The sequence below is a fragment of the Panthera leo genome, chromosome E2 (genome assembly GCF_018350215.1).
Source record: "Panthera leo isolate Ple1 chromosome E2, P.leo_Ple1_pat1.1, whole genome shotgun sequence".
In the NCBI taxonomy this organism is placed as follows: Eukaryota; Metazoa; Chordata; class Mammalia; order Carnivora; family Felidae; genus Panthera; species Panthera leo.
Genome location: NC_056693.1, coordinates 14,861,059 through 14,878,557, shown reverse-complemented (window position 1 = coordinate 14,878,557; position 17,499 = coordinate 14,861,059). Strand labels below are relative to the sequence as shown.

The 17,499-nt window shown below is 51.1% G+C and overlaps 1 protein-coding gene and 1 pseudogene across 1 annotated transcript; one reads left to right on the top strand and one right to left on the bottom strand.

Annotated features, from left to right (window-relative positions):
• Positions 1-1,798: 1,798 nt before the first annotated feature.
• LOC122208921 (interferon lambda-4-like) lies at positions 1,799-3,174 on the bottom strand. Its single transcript, XM_042920368.1, has 5 exons — positions 2,944-3,174; positions 2,546-2,617; positions 2,327-2,470; positions 2,016-2,090; positions 1,799-1,897 (listed from the first exon to the last, which is right to left on the bottom strand). Exons 1-5 carry the CDS (start codon positions 3,172-3,174, stop codon positions 1,799-1,801), a joined length of 621 nt encoding a protein of 206 aa, XP_042776302.1.
• An 11,721-nt stretch (positions 3,175-14,895) lies between these two features.
• LOC122208920 lies at positions 14,896-16,145 on the top strand (annotated as a pseudogene).
• Positions 16,146-17,499: the final 1,354 nt, after the last annotated feature.

Sequence of the window (17,499 nt, the reverse complement as noted above, 5' to 3'; positions counted from 1 at the left end):
AGGTGGCCTGAGAAAGTGACATGTGAGCAAAAGCCTAAAGGAAGGGGGGAGGAAGCCATGTGAACATCTGAGGGTCGAGCCTTCTGGGGAAAGGCAGCAGCCAGTGCAAAAGGAAAACAGAGACACCCCCCCCTTTTGTCGAACACTTCTGTGTCTCACCAGGTCACGGAAGCTTTGCCACAAGGCAGTATTGAATGCCCGTGAGAACACCAACTGCATATTGTGCTTCGCCTGCCTTGTAAATAGGTAGTAACCTGTGGGGACTCAGAGAGGTTAAGAGACCTGCCCAAGGTCACACAGCAAATAAGTGGTGAGGGCAGGGATTTAGTGAACTTGGTCTGACACCTGGACAGTAACCACTGCAGTCTCTGGCGTTTGTGTAGCTGGAAATTCTGGACCCAGAAGGGATGAATTTTTTGGAGGGAAGGTGTTGGGTCCTTTCTGACACGTGATCCCTGCCTGCAGTCCTTTCCCTCATTGATAATTCCAGAGAAAGGGTAAACAGAAGTCCTCAGTTGGGAAAATCTTTGAGCTCTGATACAGAAAAATGTTTCAAAGCCAAAAGCAGGGATGTACCCCAGTCACCTACCAGGGCATTGTCAATTTCTGTCAATTGCAAGGGCCTTAATTCAGGGGAGAAGACATTGGATCAACAGCGAATTCTGAAAGTGGATAGAGTATCTCAAAATTCCTAAACTTCAGGCTTGTTTTTCTTAGAAAGGAAGTTCAGTGGGGGTGATTCAGAGCATAGGTTCTGAAACTAAAGGGTCTGGGGTTCAGACCTGGCTCTGACTTTCACTAGCTGTGTGACCTTGAGAATGAGGATCACAGTTAGCAACAAAGATCGCCAGCCCACAAATCTGGACAGGTTTAAAAAGCACAAGTGTGTACTTCTCTGTGTGTGGTTATTTAATGGAGACCATTTATTAAGACCACACTATGACCTCACCTGGAAGCTTTATAAACACTATTTCAAAATACATTACTCATTTGCAAGGACAGTATCATAATGTCATTGCATAGATGAGAAAACCGAGGCTCAGAGAGAAGCAATTTGCCCAGAGTTACTCCATAATTAAATGGCAGGGTCAGAACTGAAATTCAAGTCACCTGATCTCCCTGGTTCAGCATTTTTTTTACTGGACAGTGCACCCCAAAATGGTCACAAGGAAACAACCAACGCAAATGCAATAATATTTAATAATTGGCCATAAATTAACACCCGCAGACAGAATTGCAGATACACACAGGAATTTTGCAAATACAAAACATGAGTAAGTAACAGAAATGAAAAAAACTACAATAATTTAAGGACTTTAGGCCTTTCCACTACCAGATCCCTCAGGGAACGTATGCCGCCTCCCCACTGGGGAGATTCAAGAATCACAGATTCAGACAATCCCAAAGTGGGCGTTGAAGGTTCAAATCAGGGCCTGGGACCTGCCCTGGGAGAGGGGCGCTGGGATTCTGGGAACCACAGAAGTAGAAACTGGTACATGGCACGTGGGAGTCAAGGCAGACTCCAGACTCAAGTCTCTTCCTGCCGCACCAGGCGCCTGGAAGATCATGCGTCCCACGGAAGTATCGCTGCATCCCGGGGAACTCGTTCTGGCCTTGGGCAAAGCACCCGCACCTCTGGCACCCAGTGCCGGTGGGTCGAGGTCCCGCCAACCGAGGCTGAGGATCTCCCGAGCTGGCTGAGAGACCCGCCTGCTGCAAAGGACCCCCCAGAGGGCGGGGCCCGAAGCCTCCCGCCCGCAGAGCTTCGGGTCCCAGGCCCGGCCGAGCCCAGGCCGGATCACAGACAAGGCCCCGAGTCTGCCACCAGCCTCAGGTCCCACGTGAGCAGGCGCAGGAGGTTGAAGACGACGCTGGCTTCGTGGCACCCAGGCGAGTCCTGGAACCCGGGAAGGAGGCGGAGACGGGCTGAGCCAGGAGTCCGAGCTCCCATCCCGTCTCAGCCTCGCACGGCTCCCCCCCTGCAGACTCACCGCCTCCCCGCCCGCTGCACTCGCAGCTCTGCGTGTTTGGGGACGCGTCCTCGGTGGCCTGAGGGACTTCCTCCAGGAGCCTGGCCGGACCAGCTCGAGCTGCAAGGGGAACAGGAGGGACGTGAAGACGGCGAAGAACCCAGTGTCCCTGGGACTCTGCCCGTGAGTGACTCTCCCACCGCAGACCAAAGCCCGGATAGGGGGACACCGAGACGACGCGAATCGTGTCTGGGCCGGCTTTTCGGTTCGGGGGACAGATTGGCCTCGCGGGGAGGCCCGGGGGCGCAGAGCGAGCCGGAGGGGCCGGAGGGGCCGGGGGCGCGGGCGGTACTCACGCAGGCCCCCACGTCCCGCCGCGCGGCCGCCAGCAGCTCCAGGATCGGGCCGGTGCCGGGGAACCGCTCCGGGCTCCGCAAGCGGCTCAGCACGGCCTGGGCGTCCTCGAGGCCCCGGGCCACCAGGCGAAGCCGCGCGCACGACTGTGGGGAGCAGGCGGGAGTTAGAAAGGCCGCGCCCACCGTCCGCGCCGCCCCGCGACGGCTCGCCCGCCTCACCCAGGGACGCGGAGGGTCCCTCCTTGGGCGAAAGGAGCAGTTGCGCGGCCTCCAGCTCAGGGTCTCCTCCTCCTGTGGGACAAGGGTCGGGGTGAGGCTGAGCCTCCTCGCTGCGCTCCCCAAGCGCTGGGAAGGCGGGGATTCCTACACGTGGGACGCTCCCGGCCGGGGACGGTTGTGCGGATGGTGCACTGAACCCCGTAGCTCTCGGAAGGCCTGCACGGTGGGCCAAAGGCACCCCGCGGTCGCCTTGCGAAGCCCGGCGCCCCGACGTGGAACCGAGTCGGCCTGGAGGGGGCGCCCTTTGGGGCCTGGCACGGAGGCAGAGCGTGTGCTGACCGCAGGGGCGCCCCGCAAGACGCCGCGGTCTGAATTCTGCCCTGAGATCCGAGGCGCGCCTGCTGGGCGCTGGGACGCAGGGGGCCCTCGGGGACGGGTGGAGAGGTCTGGGCGTCACTCACGTAGCGGTCCCTCAGCGCCTTGACCGCCGCCACCGCCCTGGGGTCCAGCGAGCGGTAGTGTGACAGCAGGCAGCGCCGGGGTGTCGTCACGCCAGGGTCCGCCGCCTCGCCCGCCGTCACCAAGACCCACAGCCCCACGGCCACCGCGGCTGCGCCTCTCGGCCCCATCTCTGCTCCTGCGCAAGGCGAGGCGCCAAGAGTCCAAGCCCCTGCCTCTGCTTGGCGTCGCGCCGGGACCGATGCTCAGAGCGCGGGCCCGAGACACGCCGCGAGCCCGCAGCCCCCTGGTGCCCTCGGCCCGTCTCCGCTCGCCGCTCACCTGCACGCTGTCCTCGGTGCCCCCTCGTGCTGCTGCAGCGCCCGCCTTCCGCTGTCCCCAGGCTGGAGCCCACCTTCGACAGCGACAGCGGCGCCTGCAGGGTCCATGCGGCTTTTATGTGCGGGGCTGGGAGACGGTGAGCAGCCGGACTTCCCCGTCCGGAGCCGGCTAAGCTTTCCGAACGTCAGCGCTGGGGCGCCTGCCCGGGGCTGAGGACTTTACCCGCCTGCGGGCGGGTGCCAGCCGTGGCTCGGCCCCAACCCTCTGTCCTGAGCCAACCGCTTGGGTCTGTTTTCTGGACAGCTGTTTGACTTGCGCGCCCGCGCTTGCCTTTCTTCTGCACTCTAGGAAGGAACCGAAAACATAGCTTTTCCTTCCCGTTCGAGGGACAAGAGTGGCAGGTGTCCCCACACCAGTGCCTGCCCTCAGGGAGCTCCTGGGGCAGGTTTGTAGTGCCCTGTGGGCAGCGGCTTCCTGGCTTCGCAGTCTTGTCTTCCTCTGTTTCTTTTTTTCCAAGAAAAAATTTATTTATTTATTTTGAGGGAGGAGAAAGAGCAGGGGAGCGGAGGGGCGGGTAGGGAGAGAAGGAGAGAGAGAGAGAGAGAGAGAGAGAGAGAGAGAATCTCAAGCAGGCTCTGAGCTGTCAGCGCAGAGCCCCACGTGGGGCTGCAGTAGACAAAGCTGAGATCATGACCTGAGCCGAAATCAAGAGTCCGCACTTGACTGTTGAGCCACCCAGGCGCCCCTTGTCTTTCTCTGTTTATCTTTCTTGTCTCGCCCTGAATATTCCCCCTGGGTTCTCTTGGGTTTTCCTCATCCGGGTCTTTGACAAACTCTCTCTGGCTTCCTTGGCCTGTTCTTAAATGATATGTATTCCTTTGCCAATTATAAATGTGCGTTTGCTGTTGAAAAGTGGAATCACGGGGCACCTGGCTGGCTCAGACCCTCGACTCAGGTCATAATTTCACAGTTGGTGAGTTCAAGCCCCACGGCGGGCCCTGTGCTGACAGTTCAGAGCCTGGAGCCTGCTTCGGATTCTGGGTCTCCCTCTCTGTCTCTCTGCCTCTCCCTGGCTCGTGCTCTGTCTCTTTCAAAAATAAAATAAACGTTAAAATTTTTTTAAAGGACTTAAAAAAAAAAGAAAAGTGAGATTACATTTTTCTCAGTCATTGTTCATAATAATCGGAGCTAATTTGTACTAAACACTCTCCCTGTGCTGGGCCCTACTTGAAGCTCTTCTCTTGTATTTAATGCTTTATTCTCCCCAGCAGCGTTGCCACAAAGGTCCTTTTATTAGCTGACGTTTTATCAGGGAGGAAGCTGAGGGACAGAGAAACCGAGTCCTGCCCGAGCTCGCATAGCTTGGAGATGTGACTTTGGGACTGCCGGTGTTATTATCGGTGATGCTCTACAACCTATATAGACTGGTCTGTGTGCAGAATAGCTTAGGTATGTTTTGGCCAAGTTCAACCAAGCTTCCTTCATGAGACCACCTCTAATTTATTATAATTACGTTCATTAATAAATATTGATAATTACAGGCAAGTTGTGACTCTTTCAGATGTAGGTCTTCCTCAGCATCAATGAGAAAATTGTTTTGTTTTTTCAGTGTTTATTTTCTTATTCAAAGGTGTAAAGGTTTTAAGAAACGTCTACATGGTTGATATGTAAGAACTCTGGGTGGTTAGGCGTCTGACTCTTGATTTCAGCAAAGGTCATGATCTCAAGTTCATGGAATCAAACTCCCCCCACCCATTAGCTAGGAGCTTGCTGCTTGGGATTCTTGGGGTTCTCTCTCTCTCTCTCTCTCTCTCTCTCTCTGGCTCTCCCCACCCACACATGCATGTGCACGCGCACGAGCACACGCGCATACACACACACACTTTCTCTTAAAATAAATACTAAAAAAAAAAAAACAAGAAAGATAAGAACTCAGAAAAATCATGAGAGAAATTCTATGGAAATGTTAGAAAGGATCCCCCAAAGTGTCCATGCAGCCTGTTTTCCAAGCTTCCATTACCTCTCCCCCACCCATCCCCACATCCCCCATTTCAGTTGGAGATTTGGATAGTTCCAGAAGGTGACTTTTCCCCCCTCCCCCATCCCTGGGATGGGATATGTGACCTGGCTGCAGCCCTTTACCACAGTTGTGCCCCTGGTTCCAGTGACTGGGTTTGTCGTGGATACATGACCTAAGCTAGTCCAATCAAAGTCAGACATCTTGGGAGAGAGGCTGTCTTCGACCTCTACTGAAGAAGTCCGAGTGTAAAGCCGGGGAGCTCTTAGCACCCATCTTGGAATGTGTAAGGGGGAACAGCTTCCCCACCTGTGGAAGGAAACCCGAAACATAAAACAAACAGAACTGGGAGGTTCATGATGTCCTACAGGATCAAACCTTACCCGAAGCCTTCTCTTAACTCCCGCATTCTGGTTTTATAAGTCCGTAAACTGTCCACTGTCCAAGGTGGCTTGAGCTGGGGTTTTGGTTGTTTGCCACCTTATTAGTTAAGGTTATTCGCCCCTGACCAATATCCACTGTGGGGCTGAAAAGCAACCACATGTCTCCAAGGACCAAAGAAGTACAAGTAAGATTGGTAACAGTGAGAGGAGTGGAGCGCTGGGACGGACTCAGGGAAGCAGACTCAGATTCTGGACAATCAGGAATCCAGCTATGAGCCCCACCAGGCACGTTATTGAGCTGGAATTACGTGCAGTAGAAAATAACATTTAATACTCTTGTACATTTGTCCCCTCAACATTTCTGTGTTGAAATCCTAATCAGCAAAGATGATGGTATTGGTTGGTGGCACCTTTGGGAGGTGAGTAAGTCATGAATGGGGTTAGTCCTCTTGTGAGAGAGACCCTACGGAGCTCCCCATCTCCCTTCTAGCACGTGAGAACTTGGCCTCCCAGAAGAGGGCCCTCACCTGACCAGGCACCTGCTCTTGGACTTCCCAGCCTCCAGCACTGTGAAAAAGAAATTCTGGGGGCACCTGGTTGGCTCAGTCAGAAGAGCATGCAACTCTTGATCTTGGGGGGTGTGAGTTTGAGTCCCACGTTGGGTGTAGAGATTACTTCAATAAAGAAAATTTGAAGAAAAAAAAGAAAGAAAACTTAAAAAAAAATCTGTTGTTTATAAACCACCCAGTCTGTTTTGTGACAGCAGCCAACCGGACTAAGACAAATACCAATCTAATAGCTTTCTTGTGACCCACTCACTGTGTGTGACCCATACTCTGCCAAAAAAAAAAAAAAAAAAAAAGCTGCTTCAAGGGGCGCCTGGGTGGCTCAATCGGTTAAGCGTCAGACTTCAGCTTTTGATCTCACCGTTTGTGAGTTCGAGCCCCACGTCGGGCTCTGTGCTGACAGCTCAGAGCCTGGAGCCTGCTTCAGATTCTGTGTCTCCTTCTCTCTGCCCCTCCCCAGCTCACGCTTTGTCTCACTCTGTTTCTCAAAAATAAATAAACATTAAAAAATATTTTTAAAAAATGCTTCGAGCATTTTAGGAGCAAAAACCAAAAAAGCTGTTTGTGAGTTCAACTCAAACATGATTGAGAAATCGGGTCAGTCTTATGTTGCTGGTAGGAACGTAAAAATGGTAGAACCACTCCGAAAAACAGGCTGGCGGTTTCTCATAAAACATGCAACTGATAGGTCCAGCCAGCAACTGCTCTCCTGGACCGTCACTCCGGGGAAATGAAAATGTATGTCCACCCAAGAAGCTGCATGCAAATGTCCATAGCGACATTAGGAAGAGCCCCAAACTAGAAACAGCCAAGATGTCCCTCAAAGAGTAAAACAAGTTCTGCTACATAGATACCAGGAAGCAGGGAGGAATAATTGATACACGAAAAGAAACCTGGATGAATCTCCAGGGAATTACACTCCGTGAAAAGAGCCATCCCAAACGGTTACACACTGCATGATCTTACTTATAGAATATTTCTGAAATGACAATATTTTAGAACTGGAGGCTAGATTAGTGGTTGCCAGGGGTTAGGGACAAGGTGGGTTGTGGACAGGGACAGGCGGGTGTGGTTATAAAAAATAAAAGCAACTTGGGGATCCTTGTGACTGAGTTGTTTTGTCTTGACTAGTGGTGGATACATGAAGCTACACATGTGATAAAATTGTGTGGAACTAAATGCACACACACACACACACACACACACACACTGTATATGAGTAAAACTGAGGCTGAGAGAGAGGGAGAGCACAGGAGGGTCAGAGAGAGAGGGAGAGAGAGGATCCAAGCAGGCTCTGCGCTGTCAGCATGGAGCCCGACACAGGGCTCTATCCCACGACCCCAATCATGACCTGAGCCGAAATCAAGAGTTGGACACTCAACCAACTGAGCCACCCAGGTGGCCCCAGGATCTCTCAATAAGATGCGTGGATTGCATCAATGTCATTTGCCTGGTTGTCATATTGTACTATAATTTTGTAAGATGTTTTCACTTGGCGGGGGAGGGGAAAGAGCGCATAGGCTCTCTCTTGTATTATTTCTTACAATAGTAGGCCAAGCTACAATGATCTCAATAACAATTCCAATGAAAAAATACGCCGGATAAAAATGAAAATTATCTGAAGCAGGTGACCTGCTCACATGTGCAATCTGGGCAAAAGTGGGCAGGTTAAGGGAACCAGCACCAAGGGGTGGTGTTGCACCCAGAAGCTAGCAACATGGAGAGCTCGTCTATCCATTGAGGGGCGAGGCTGGGACAGAGGAACAGTAACACAGCCACTGTCAGACATCAGTCCTGCACGGAGGGAACCAGGAGAATGGAAAATGATACCCCAACCTTGTTCACCTCCCCCCTTCAGTCTCCTGCTGAACCCAACCTCTCCTGGGCTGAACCCAACCATGAGCCAGAGCTCACCGATGCCGTGTCTCAGGGCTCAGTACAGGCTGAAAATAGATCTGGTCAGTGGCACAGTAGCAGAAGGTTGGAGGGCCAGCCCAGCGTTTTACTCAGCCATATCAGCAAGTCTAGAGGTCAGATCAACAAGCTCTAGCTCTTAGAAACCTCTCAATTTTTTTTTCATCCTACCAGGAGTTAAATAATGGATGAGCTAGCATTTCCCCCATATCCAATGAGTTGATTTTAGGTTTTTTTTTTTTTTTTTTTTTTTTTTTAATTTTATCTTTAAGCAATCTCTACACCCAGCCTGGGGCTAGAACTCACGACACCAGGATCAAGAGTTTCATGCTCCACTGACTGAGCCAGCCAGGTGCTCCGAGTTGGTTTTAATTTTTAATTACTCAGGTAGATTTCCTTCTCCTTGTAAGGAATTAAAATATTACTGATAAGGTTAAATATTCCAAGGATTATCTCCTCAGTTCCCATGCCCTCCCCAGAGATACCCCACTATCTATGAATCTATTTGAATACCTTTTTACACATTTTCAGGTACGTGAAATAGCTTGCAAGGCAATATGTAATATTTGTGTGTGATTGTGTTGATCCTTTTTATTTTCACATAATTTCAGATTTGCATGCAGTTGTAAGAAATAATACAAAGATCCTGTGGGCCCTTTACCCCGGTTCCTCCTGATGGTAACATCTTGCAAAAGTATAATACAGTTTCACATTGATACAGTTAAGACACAGAAAATTCCATCACCACAAAGGTCCTTCCTGTTGGCTTTTCAACAGTCACAGTCAAACCCCTCCATCCCCTCCTGAAGCCCTTGTACACACTAGTCTGCTCTCCACTTCTTTCTTTCTTTCTTTCTTTCTTTCTTTCTTTCTTTCTTTCTTTCTTTCTCTTTCTTTCTTTCTTTCTTTCTTTCTTTCTTTCTTTTTCTTTCTTTCTTTCTTTCTTTCTTTCTTTCTTTCTTTCTTTCTTTCTTTCTTTCTTCCAGAGAGAGAACAAGCAGGGAGAGGAGCAGAGACACACTCAGCACGAAGCCCAGTGCCGGGCTCGATCCCACCACCCTGGGATCGTGACCTGAGCTGAAATCAAGAGTCAGATGCTCAACTGACTCTGCGACCCAGACGCCCCTATCTGCTCCCTGTTTCAACATTTCTGTCATTTTAAGAATGTCATATAAATTGAGTCATAATTCGGGGGGATGGGCTTTTTGCACTCTGCATAATTCTCTGGAGCTTTCCACAGATAGTTGCATATCAAGAGTTTGTTTCTTTTTATTCCTGAATGTTATTCCATGGTACGCATGCACTATAGTTTGTTTAACTGTTTAACTGTTCAAGGACATCTGGATTGTTTCCAGTTTGGGGCTGTTACAAATAAAACTGCTATAAACGTTCACATGCAAGATGTTGTAGGAACATAAGTCTTCATTTCTCTGGGATAAATGCCCAGGAATACAATTGCTAGGTCATGTGGTGGGTGCATGTCTGTTTTTTTAAGACACTGCCAACCCTTTCTTCCAGAGTGGCTGTACCATTTCTCCATTCCCGCCAACAACGGGTGATCAATCTCTCCTACATCCTCACCAGCATTTGATGTTGTCGTTATTTTCTGGTTTAGCGATTCTGATAGCTGTGTAATGAGTGCTCATTGTGGTTTTCATTCGTATCTCTCTAATGGCTAATAGTGTGTCTTTTCATGTGCTGATTTCCCATCTGTGTATCCTCTTTGGTGAAATGTCTCTTCATGTCTTTTGCCCATGTAGACTGTTTACGTTTTGTTAAGCTTTATTTAAGTAATCTCTACACCCAACATGGGGCTCGAACACACGACCCAGAAATCCAGAGCTGCCTGCTCCACTGACTGAGCCAGCCAGGCGCCCCTGGACTGTTTAATTTCTTACTGCTGAGTTTTGAGAGTTCTTTGTATATCCTAGATACCAGTCCTTGATCAAATACGTGGTTTGCAAATATTTTCTTCCAGTCTTTAGCTCGTCTTTCCATGCTCTTAGCATGGTCTTTCCCAGAGGAAAAGTTTTCGATCACCTCCAGTTGATGAATTTTCCTCTTACAGACTGAGCCTGTGTCAAGTCTAAAAACTCTTTGCCTACCTCTGGATCCCAAAGATGTTCTTTGTAAATTTTTTTTTTCACTAAAAGTCTTATAGCTTCATAGTTTACATTTAAGTCCATGATTCATTTTGAGTTAATTTTTTATTTTAGGTCTGAAGTTTAGAGCAAGGTTCACGTTTTGGCTCCAGCACTGTTGGTGGGAAAGCCTACTTTTCTCCACTGAACCGCTTTTGCACCCGCAAGTACTTCTGAACACAGTAGTGTATTGTTCAGCAGTGTACTTTTTTTTTTCTTTTATCTCAACTCTGCTTCCACTTGGCGGTGTGATCTTAGGAAAGCTCTTCCCTCTGTCTCGCTCTCTCTCTTTCGAGTTTTTATTTATTTTGAGAGAGAGAGCATGAGCATGTGCGCATGTGAGTGGGGCAGGGGCAGAGAGAGAATCCCAAGCAGGTTCCTCACTGTCAGCGCAGAGCCCCACGCAGGGCTTGATCTCATGAACCCTGATATCATGACCTGAGCCAGTATAGAGTTCGACGCTCAGCCAACTGAGCCACCCAGGCACCCCAGCAGTGTACTTTTTTTCACTCTATAATATATGGTGAAGATTCTTCCATGTCAACACATATAGATCACTTTATTCTATTTAACTGCTGCAGGCCTCACTTACCCTGGAGTTCATGGACCCCTTCCTCCCCCATCACCCAGTAAGACTCAAGGGAGAGTGAACTTGCATGAGAAAAAGATGCATTTTCATCTTCACTAACCTCTGAGAGTTAGTATTTCTTTCCATTAGAAACGTAAGCAACAGGGGGCGGGGGGGGGGGGGGGGGGGGAGGGGAAGGAATGTAAGCAACAAAATACAATCGGATTAGCAGAACCTGTGACTTTGTTGCTAAAAGAAACCGCAGATATTTTCATGGCACATTACAGACGGGGCACATATCTTAACATATCACATGCTCTCATTACTACCTCCCAAGTATAGCAGTCGTGAAACCTACTGCAATATCTTATTACTTAATGCATTAATAAAGAGGCATGTGTATTATTGCAAACTTGTTCTTAAGTTTTGGTAACTGTGTTTCAATATAATAGTGTTCTTCATAGTCCTGTGTACTTATTTATTTACTTATTTATTTTAGTCCTGTGTATTTAATGTTATGCATTAAAAACACATTTGTGAACCAAGGCGTGATTATAGCAAGGTTGCAGGACACAAGATTAATATACGAAAGTCTCTGGTTTTCTTGTATAAAAGTAATGAACAATTTGAATTTGAAATTTAAAACACCATTTATGTTAACACCTCCTCAAAATGAAATACTTAGCTACAAATCTTTTTGAATAAAGCATGCAGCCCTTTCATATTATTTTTTAAATAATTTTTTAGGTTTATTTATTTATTTTTTTTAACGTTTATTTATTTTTGATACAGAGAGAGACAGAGCATGAACGGGGGAGGGTCAGAGAGAGAGGGAGACACAGAATCCGAAACAGGCTCCGGGCTCTGAGCGGTCAGCAGAGAGCCCGACGCAGGGCTCGAACTCACGGACCATGAGATCATGACCTGAGCCGAAGTCGGACGCTTAACTGAGCCACCCAGGTGCCCCAAGGTTTATTTATTTTTTGAGAGAGAGACAAAGAGCGAGAGGGCTTGAAGGAGGGGCAGAGAAAGAGAGAGAGAGAAGGAGAGAGAGAGAAATACCAAGCAGCACAGAGCCTGACATGGGGCTTGATCTCACAAACCATGAGATCATGACCTGAGCCACGATCAACAGTCAGACACTTAACTGACTGAGTCACCCAGGCACCCCTTAGCTACAAATCTTAGTGAAATATGAACAAAATCTAGGTGAGGAAAGCCACAGAACTCTAATGAAAGAAATCGGAGGAGATCTACAGAGATACTCCATGTACATGGATAAGAAGACTCGATATTGCCAAGATGTCAGCTCTTCCCAAATTAATCTCTAGTTTCAACACAATCCAAACAAAAATCACAGCAAGTCATTTGTGGATATTGACAAACTGAAAATCCATACAGAGATTCAAAAGACCCAGAACAGCTAACGCAACGTTAAAGGAAAAGAACAGAGTGGGAAGACTGACACTCCCTGACCTCAAGTCTCCCTATAGAGCTGCAGTAATGAAGACAGTGTGGTGTTGGTGAAGGGCTGGGCAAATCAGTGGAACAGAGTGGAGAGCCCAGGAATGGACCCACACAAACACAGGCGATGATCTTTGAGAAATACTCAAAGGCAAATCAATGGAGACAATAGAGTCTTTTCAACACAGGGTATTGAAACAAGTGGACGTCACGTGCAAAAAAACACACGGATCTACACACAGACCTTATGTGTTTCACAAAGTTAATTCAATACGTGTCATAGAGCTAAATAATAAAATGTAAAACTATGAAACTCCCAGGACACCGCACAGGAGAAAATCTAGGGGACCTTGGATTTGGTGATGACTTTCTAGGTACTCGGCAAGCACAACCCATGAGAGAAAAAAATTGATGAGTTCATCTTCAGTCAACTTGAAAACTTCAGCTGGGAAGAGAATGAAAAAATCGCTCCCTCCCTTCTCCACCAGCCTTGAGAACCACGGCTTTGACAAAACCTGGAAATAACATCAGTGCCCACCAAGAGGGGATTGGTTATTAAATGATCCCTTTAGACTGGAAGCCTGAATAGTGGTCTGTGTGGGATGTTTTCCATTGCCACTCCAGCCTCACTCTTCCCTCCTTTCCAACCTGTGCCAGACCCCAGGAGGCTGACCTTTGGCCTCAGTTGGGTTCAGCCAATTGGAAGCCTCGCAGTAAGGCCAGGGCGAGGAAAGGAGAGTATTCATCCTCTGAGAGGTGAGAGTATATTTTATCCCCAGGCTTCCTCCCTGCAGGGCCACTACGATTTGTCTATCTGTCCATCCTGTGAACAAGATTCTCCTTCCCAGGCCAGGCAGCCACTCCCTCCTCTCCCCTGTCCCTTCAGGGTTAAGGATGACAGATCTCTCCCCCATCCAGGGCCCCAAGGCCGTTCACTACCCTTAGCCCTTTACTTTCACTCCCCAAACCCTTTGTAGATACTCCTGGTATTAAGCCCACCTCAAATTATCCTAAATTGATTGGGCCATCTGTTTCCTGCTGGGGCCCTGATACAGTATAATTAAAGATGCAGAGAAATGCAAATGACAGATACTCGTAAGACATAAAAAGCAGGCTACCAAACTGTACACAGCCTGGTTTCAATTTAGGAGAAATTACTCCTAGAAAGAAAAGAAAAAAAAAAAAAAAGGAGGGGGGGAAAGGAAGGAGAGAGAGCCCTTCACAGAATTGCTACTAATTGACAAAAAGAATTACCTCCAAGAAGTGGGATTAAAGACTTCCTTTAACTCTCCAAGTCGTATGTGTTTGTAGTGATCGAATCTTTGAATGTGTTACTTTGGGAATCCGAAAACATATGTGCAAACAAACAGGCATACACTCTCCACACACTGGAAACACGGTTCCAGAGCCCGGATGAGGGGGAGAGGTAGGTAGTGAAGTTAGAGGCGGGAATTTTTTTCTCCTTTGTGCACTTCTGTATTTTCCAAGCTTTCTCCCATGAATCTGCATTGCTAATTTTATCAGAAAACAAAGTAGTAGATTTTAAACTAAAATAAGGAGATTGAGACAGACAGCGAAATCCTAGGCTGGATGTTTGTCAGCAAAAGGAATCAGAGGCATATGGAGTTAGACGAAGTCAGAGACACAGACAGGAAGGAGAGACAAAGGAGGCCTCTCCAGACGGGAGGGGGGGGAATGGAATGAGATGAACAGAGATGGAGAGACAGGAGGGGACTGAATCAGATACTGCGGGGGGGGGGGGGGGGGGGCGGCAATTATGGCTTAGAGAGTAAGCCCTGGGGCTGGACTCTGGGTAGGTTCAAATCTAGCCTCTGTCCACTTACTGTGTATCTTGGGAAAGTTCCTTCACTTTACTGTGCCTCAGTTTTCCCATCTACAAAATGGAGGCAATAGTAGGACAGCCCTTGCAGACCCATTGGAGCATTAAATGTGACACCTGCATATCGATGACTTAGAACAGGGTCTAGTACCCAGTAAGTGCATTATAAAGGCCGCTTAGTATACTAGAATGGAGATAAGGACACCCAGGCTGATGACAAGAGGAGAGGATTCAGGCGGGACAGAGGCCAGAACTGGTGGCAGATCGTGGGGCCGAGCCACGGCTGGCACCCGCCCGCAGGCGGGTAAAGTCCTCAGCCCCGGGCAGGCGCCCCAGCGCTGACGTTCGGAAAGCTTAGCCGGCTCCGGACGGGGAAGTCCGGCTGCTCACCGTCTCCCAGCCCCGCACATAAAAGCCGCATGGACCCTGCAGGCGCCGCTGTCGCTGTCGAAGGTGGGCTCCAGCCTGGGGACAGCGGAAGGCGGGCGCTGCAGCAGCACGAGGGGGCACCGAGGACAGCGTGCAGGTGAGCGGCGAGCGGAGACGGGCCGAGGGCACCAGGGGGCTGCGGGCTCGCGGCGTGTCTCGGGCCCGCGCTCTGAGCATCGGTCCCGGCGCGACGCCAAGCAGAGGCAGGGGCTTGGACTCTTGGCGCCTCGCCTTGCGCAGGAGCAGAGATGGGGCCGAGAGGCGCAGCCGCGGTGGCCGTGAGGCTGTGGGTCTTGGTGACGGCGGGCGAGGCGGCGGACCCTGGCGTGACGACACCCCGGCGCTGCCTGCTGTCACACTACCGCTCGCTGGACCCCAGGGCGGTGGCGGCGGTCAAGGCGCTGAGGGACCGCTACGTGAGTGACGCCCAGACCTCTCCACCCGTCCCCGAGGGCCCCCTGCGTCCCAGCGCCCAGCAGGCGCGCCTCGGATCTCAGGGCAGAATTCAGACCGCGGCGTCTTGCGGGGCGCCCCTGCGGTCAGCACACGCTCTGCCTCCGTGCCAGGCCCCAAAGGGCGCCCCCTCCAGGCCGACTCGGTTCCACGTCGGGGCGCCGGGCTTCGCAAGGCGACCGCGGGGTGCCTTTGGCCCACCGTGCAGGCCTTCCGAGAGCTACGGGGTTCAGTGCACCATCCGCACAACCGTCCCCGGCCGGGAGCGTCCCACGTGTAGGAATCCCCGCCTTCCCAGCGCTTGGGGAGCGCAGCGAGGAGGCTCAGCCTCACCCCGACCCTTGTCCCACAGGAGGAGGAGACCCTGAGCTGGAGGCCGCGCAACTGCTCCTTTCGCGCAGGGAGGGATCCTCGGCGGCCCTGGGTGAGGTTGGCGAGCCGTCGGGGGCGCCCGATCCCCGAATTTCCCGGGCACCTGCGCGACCCTGGAGCTGCTGGCGGCCGCGCGGCGGGACGTGGGGGCCTGCGTGAGTACCGCCCGCGCCCCCGGCCCCTCCGGCTCGCTCTGCGCCCCCGGCCTCCCCGCGAGGCCAATCTGTCCCCCGAACCGAAAAGCCGGCCCAGACACGATTCGCGTCGTCTCGGTGTCCCCCTATCCGGGCTTTGGTCTGCGGTGGGAGAGTCACTCACGGGCAGAGTCCCAGGGACACTGGGTTCTTCGCCGTCTTCACGTCCCTCCTGTTCCCCTTGCAGCTCGAGCTGGTCCGGCCAGGCTCCTGGAGGAAGTCCCTCAGGCCACCGAGGACGCGTCCCCAAACACGCAGAGCTGCGAGTGCAGCGGGCGGGGAGGCGGTGAGTCTGCAGGGGGGGAGCCGTGCGAGGCTGAGACGGGATGGGAGCTCGGACTCCTGGCTCAGCCCGCCTCCGCCTCCTTCCCGGGTTCCAGGACTCGCCTGGGTGCCACGAAGCCAGCGTCGTCTTCAACCTCCTGCGCCTGCTCACGTGGGACCTGAGGCTGGTGGCAGACTCGGGGCCTTGTCTGTGATCCGGCCTGGGCTCGGCCGGGCCTGGGACCCGAAGCTCTGCGGGCGGGAGGCTTCGGGCCCCGCCCTCGGGGGGGTCCTTTGCAGCAGGCGGGTCTCTCAGCCAGCTCGGGAGATCCTCAGCCTCGGTTGGCGGGACCTCGACCCACCGGCACTGGGTGCCAGAGGTGCGGGTGCTTTGCCCAAGGCCAGAACGAGTTCCCCGGGATGCAGCGATATTTCCGTGGGACGCATTGCTCTATAATCTTCCAAGTTTGTTGAAGAAGAAACTTCAAACCTTGGGCGACTTTGGGCACTGTCCCCCCACCCCCACCCCCCAAGCACCTAGAGGCAGACTTACTTATGTCATTGCCTGGGTTACTCTGACCCGAGCAGGGCCGGGCCTCTGATTTGAACCTTCAACATCTCCTCTGAGATTCTATGAATCTGCGTCTTACATCTCCCCGCCTGAGCTGGTCTCATTTCTTGAGGGATTTGGGGATCGCAGATGTCAGAGCTCCCAGGTATTGTGATATTTTTGGATCCTCCTATTCATGTGTCCTTCTGCTTGTATGCGCTGTGTGCCTGTGGTGGTGATTCAGATTCTCCTGCTGTTCACTTTCACTTATTAAATGGTGTTACACTTACTAGTGTAAGCAATCGTTTGGAGATGGTGTGAGGCAGAGGAAACCAGACTTTGGACTCAGACCTGAATTTGATACCCAGACGGGACGTGTATTTGCCCAATGACTTTTAGTAAGATACTAGCCTTTTCTGGCTTTTAGGTGTTTTTTTTTTTAATGTTTATTTTTGAGAGAGAGAGAGAGAGTGGGGGGGGGGCAGAGATAGGTGGGGTGGAAGGAGGGGGTGGGGGGAACAGAGGATCCAAAACAGGCTCTGTGCTGACAGCAGAGAGCCGGATGCGGGGCTGGAACCCACCAACCGTGAGATCGTGATCTGAGCCGAAGTCCGTCGCTTAACCCACTGAGCCACCCAGGCGCCCCTGGGGTTTTAGATATCCTCATCTGAAAATGACCTGCTGATATTTCTCTTTGAAAGGTTCATTTGTCATCCATCCATCCATTCCATCATCCACTCGTTCTACATGGATAGTATTTGTTGGTTGCCAGTTATTTACTAGGTATTGGGGATATAGAGCCACAGCCATGTTCTCAGGGAGCTTCAGACTGCCGAAGGAGCTGATCCTAAAAGTTTGAGTAGCAGAGAGGAGGCCAATGTGCTGGAGTCCAGAGCTCCACAGAAGGGCGGCTGGGAGTGAGATTAGGCAGGTTGGACAAGGGCCAGGTCTTATGGTGTCTGTGAGTCTTTGAAGCTCTTGGATTTCCGGGAGTTTACAGAGGGAGGCCTTGCAGCGTT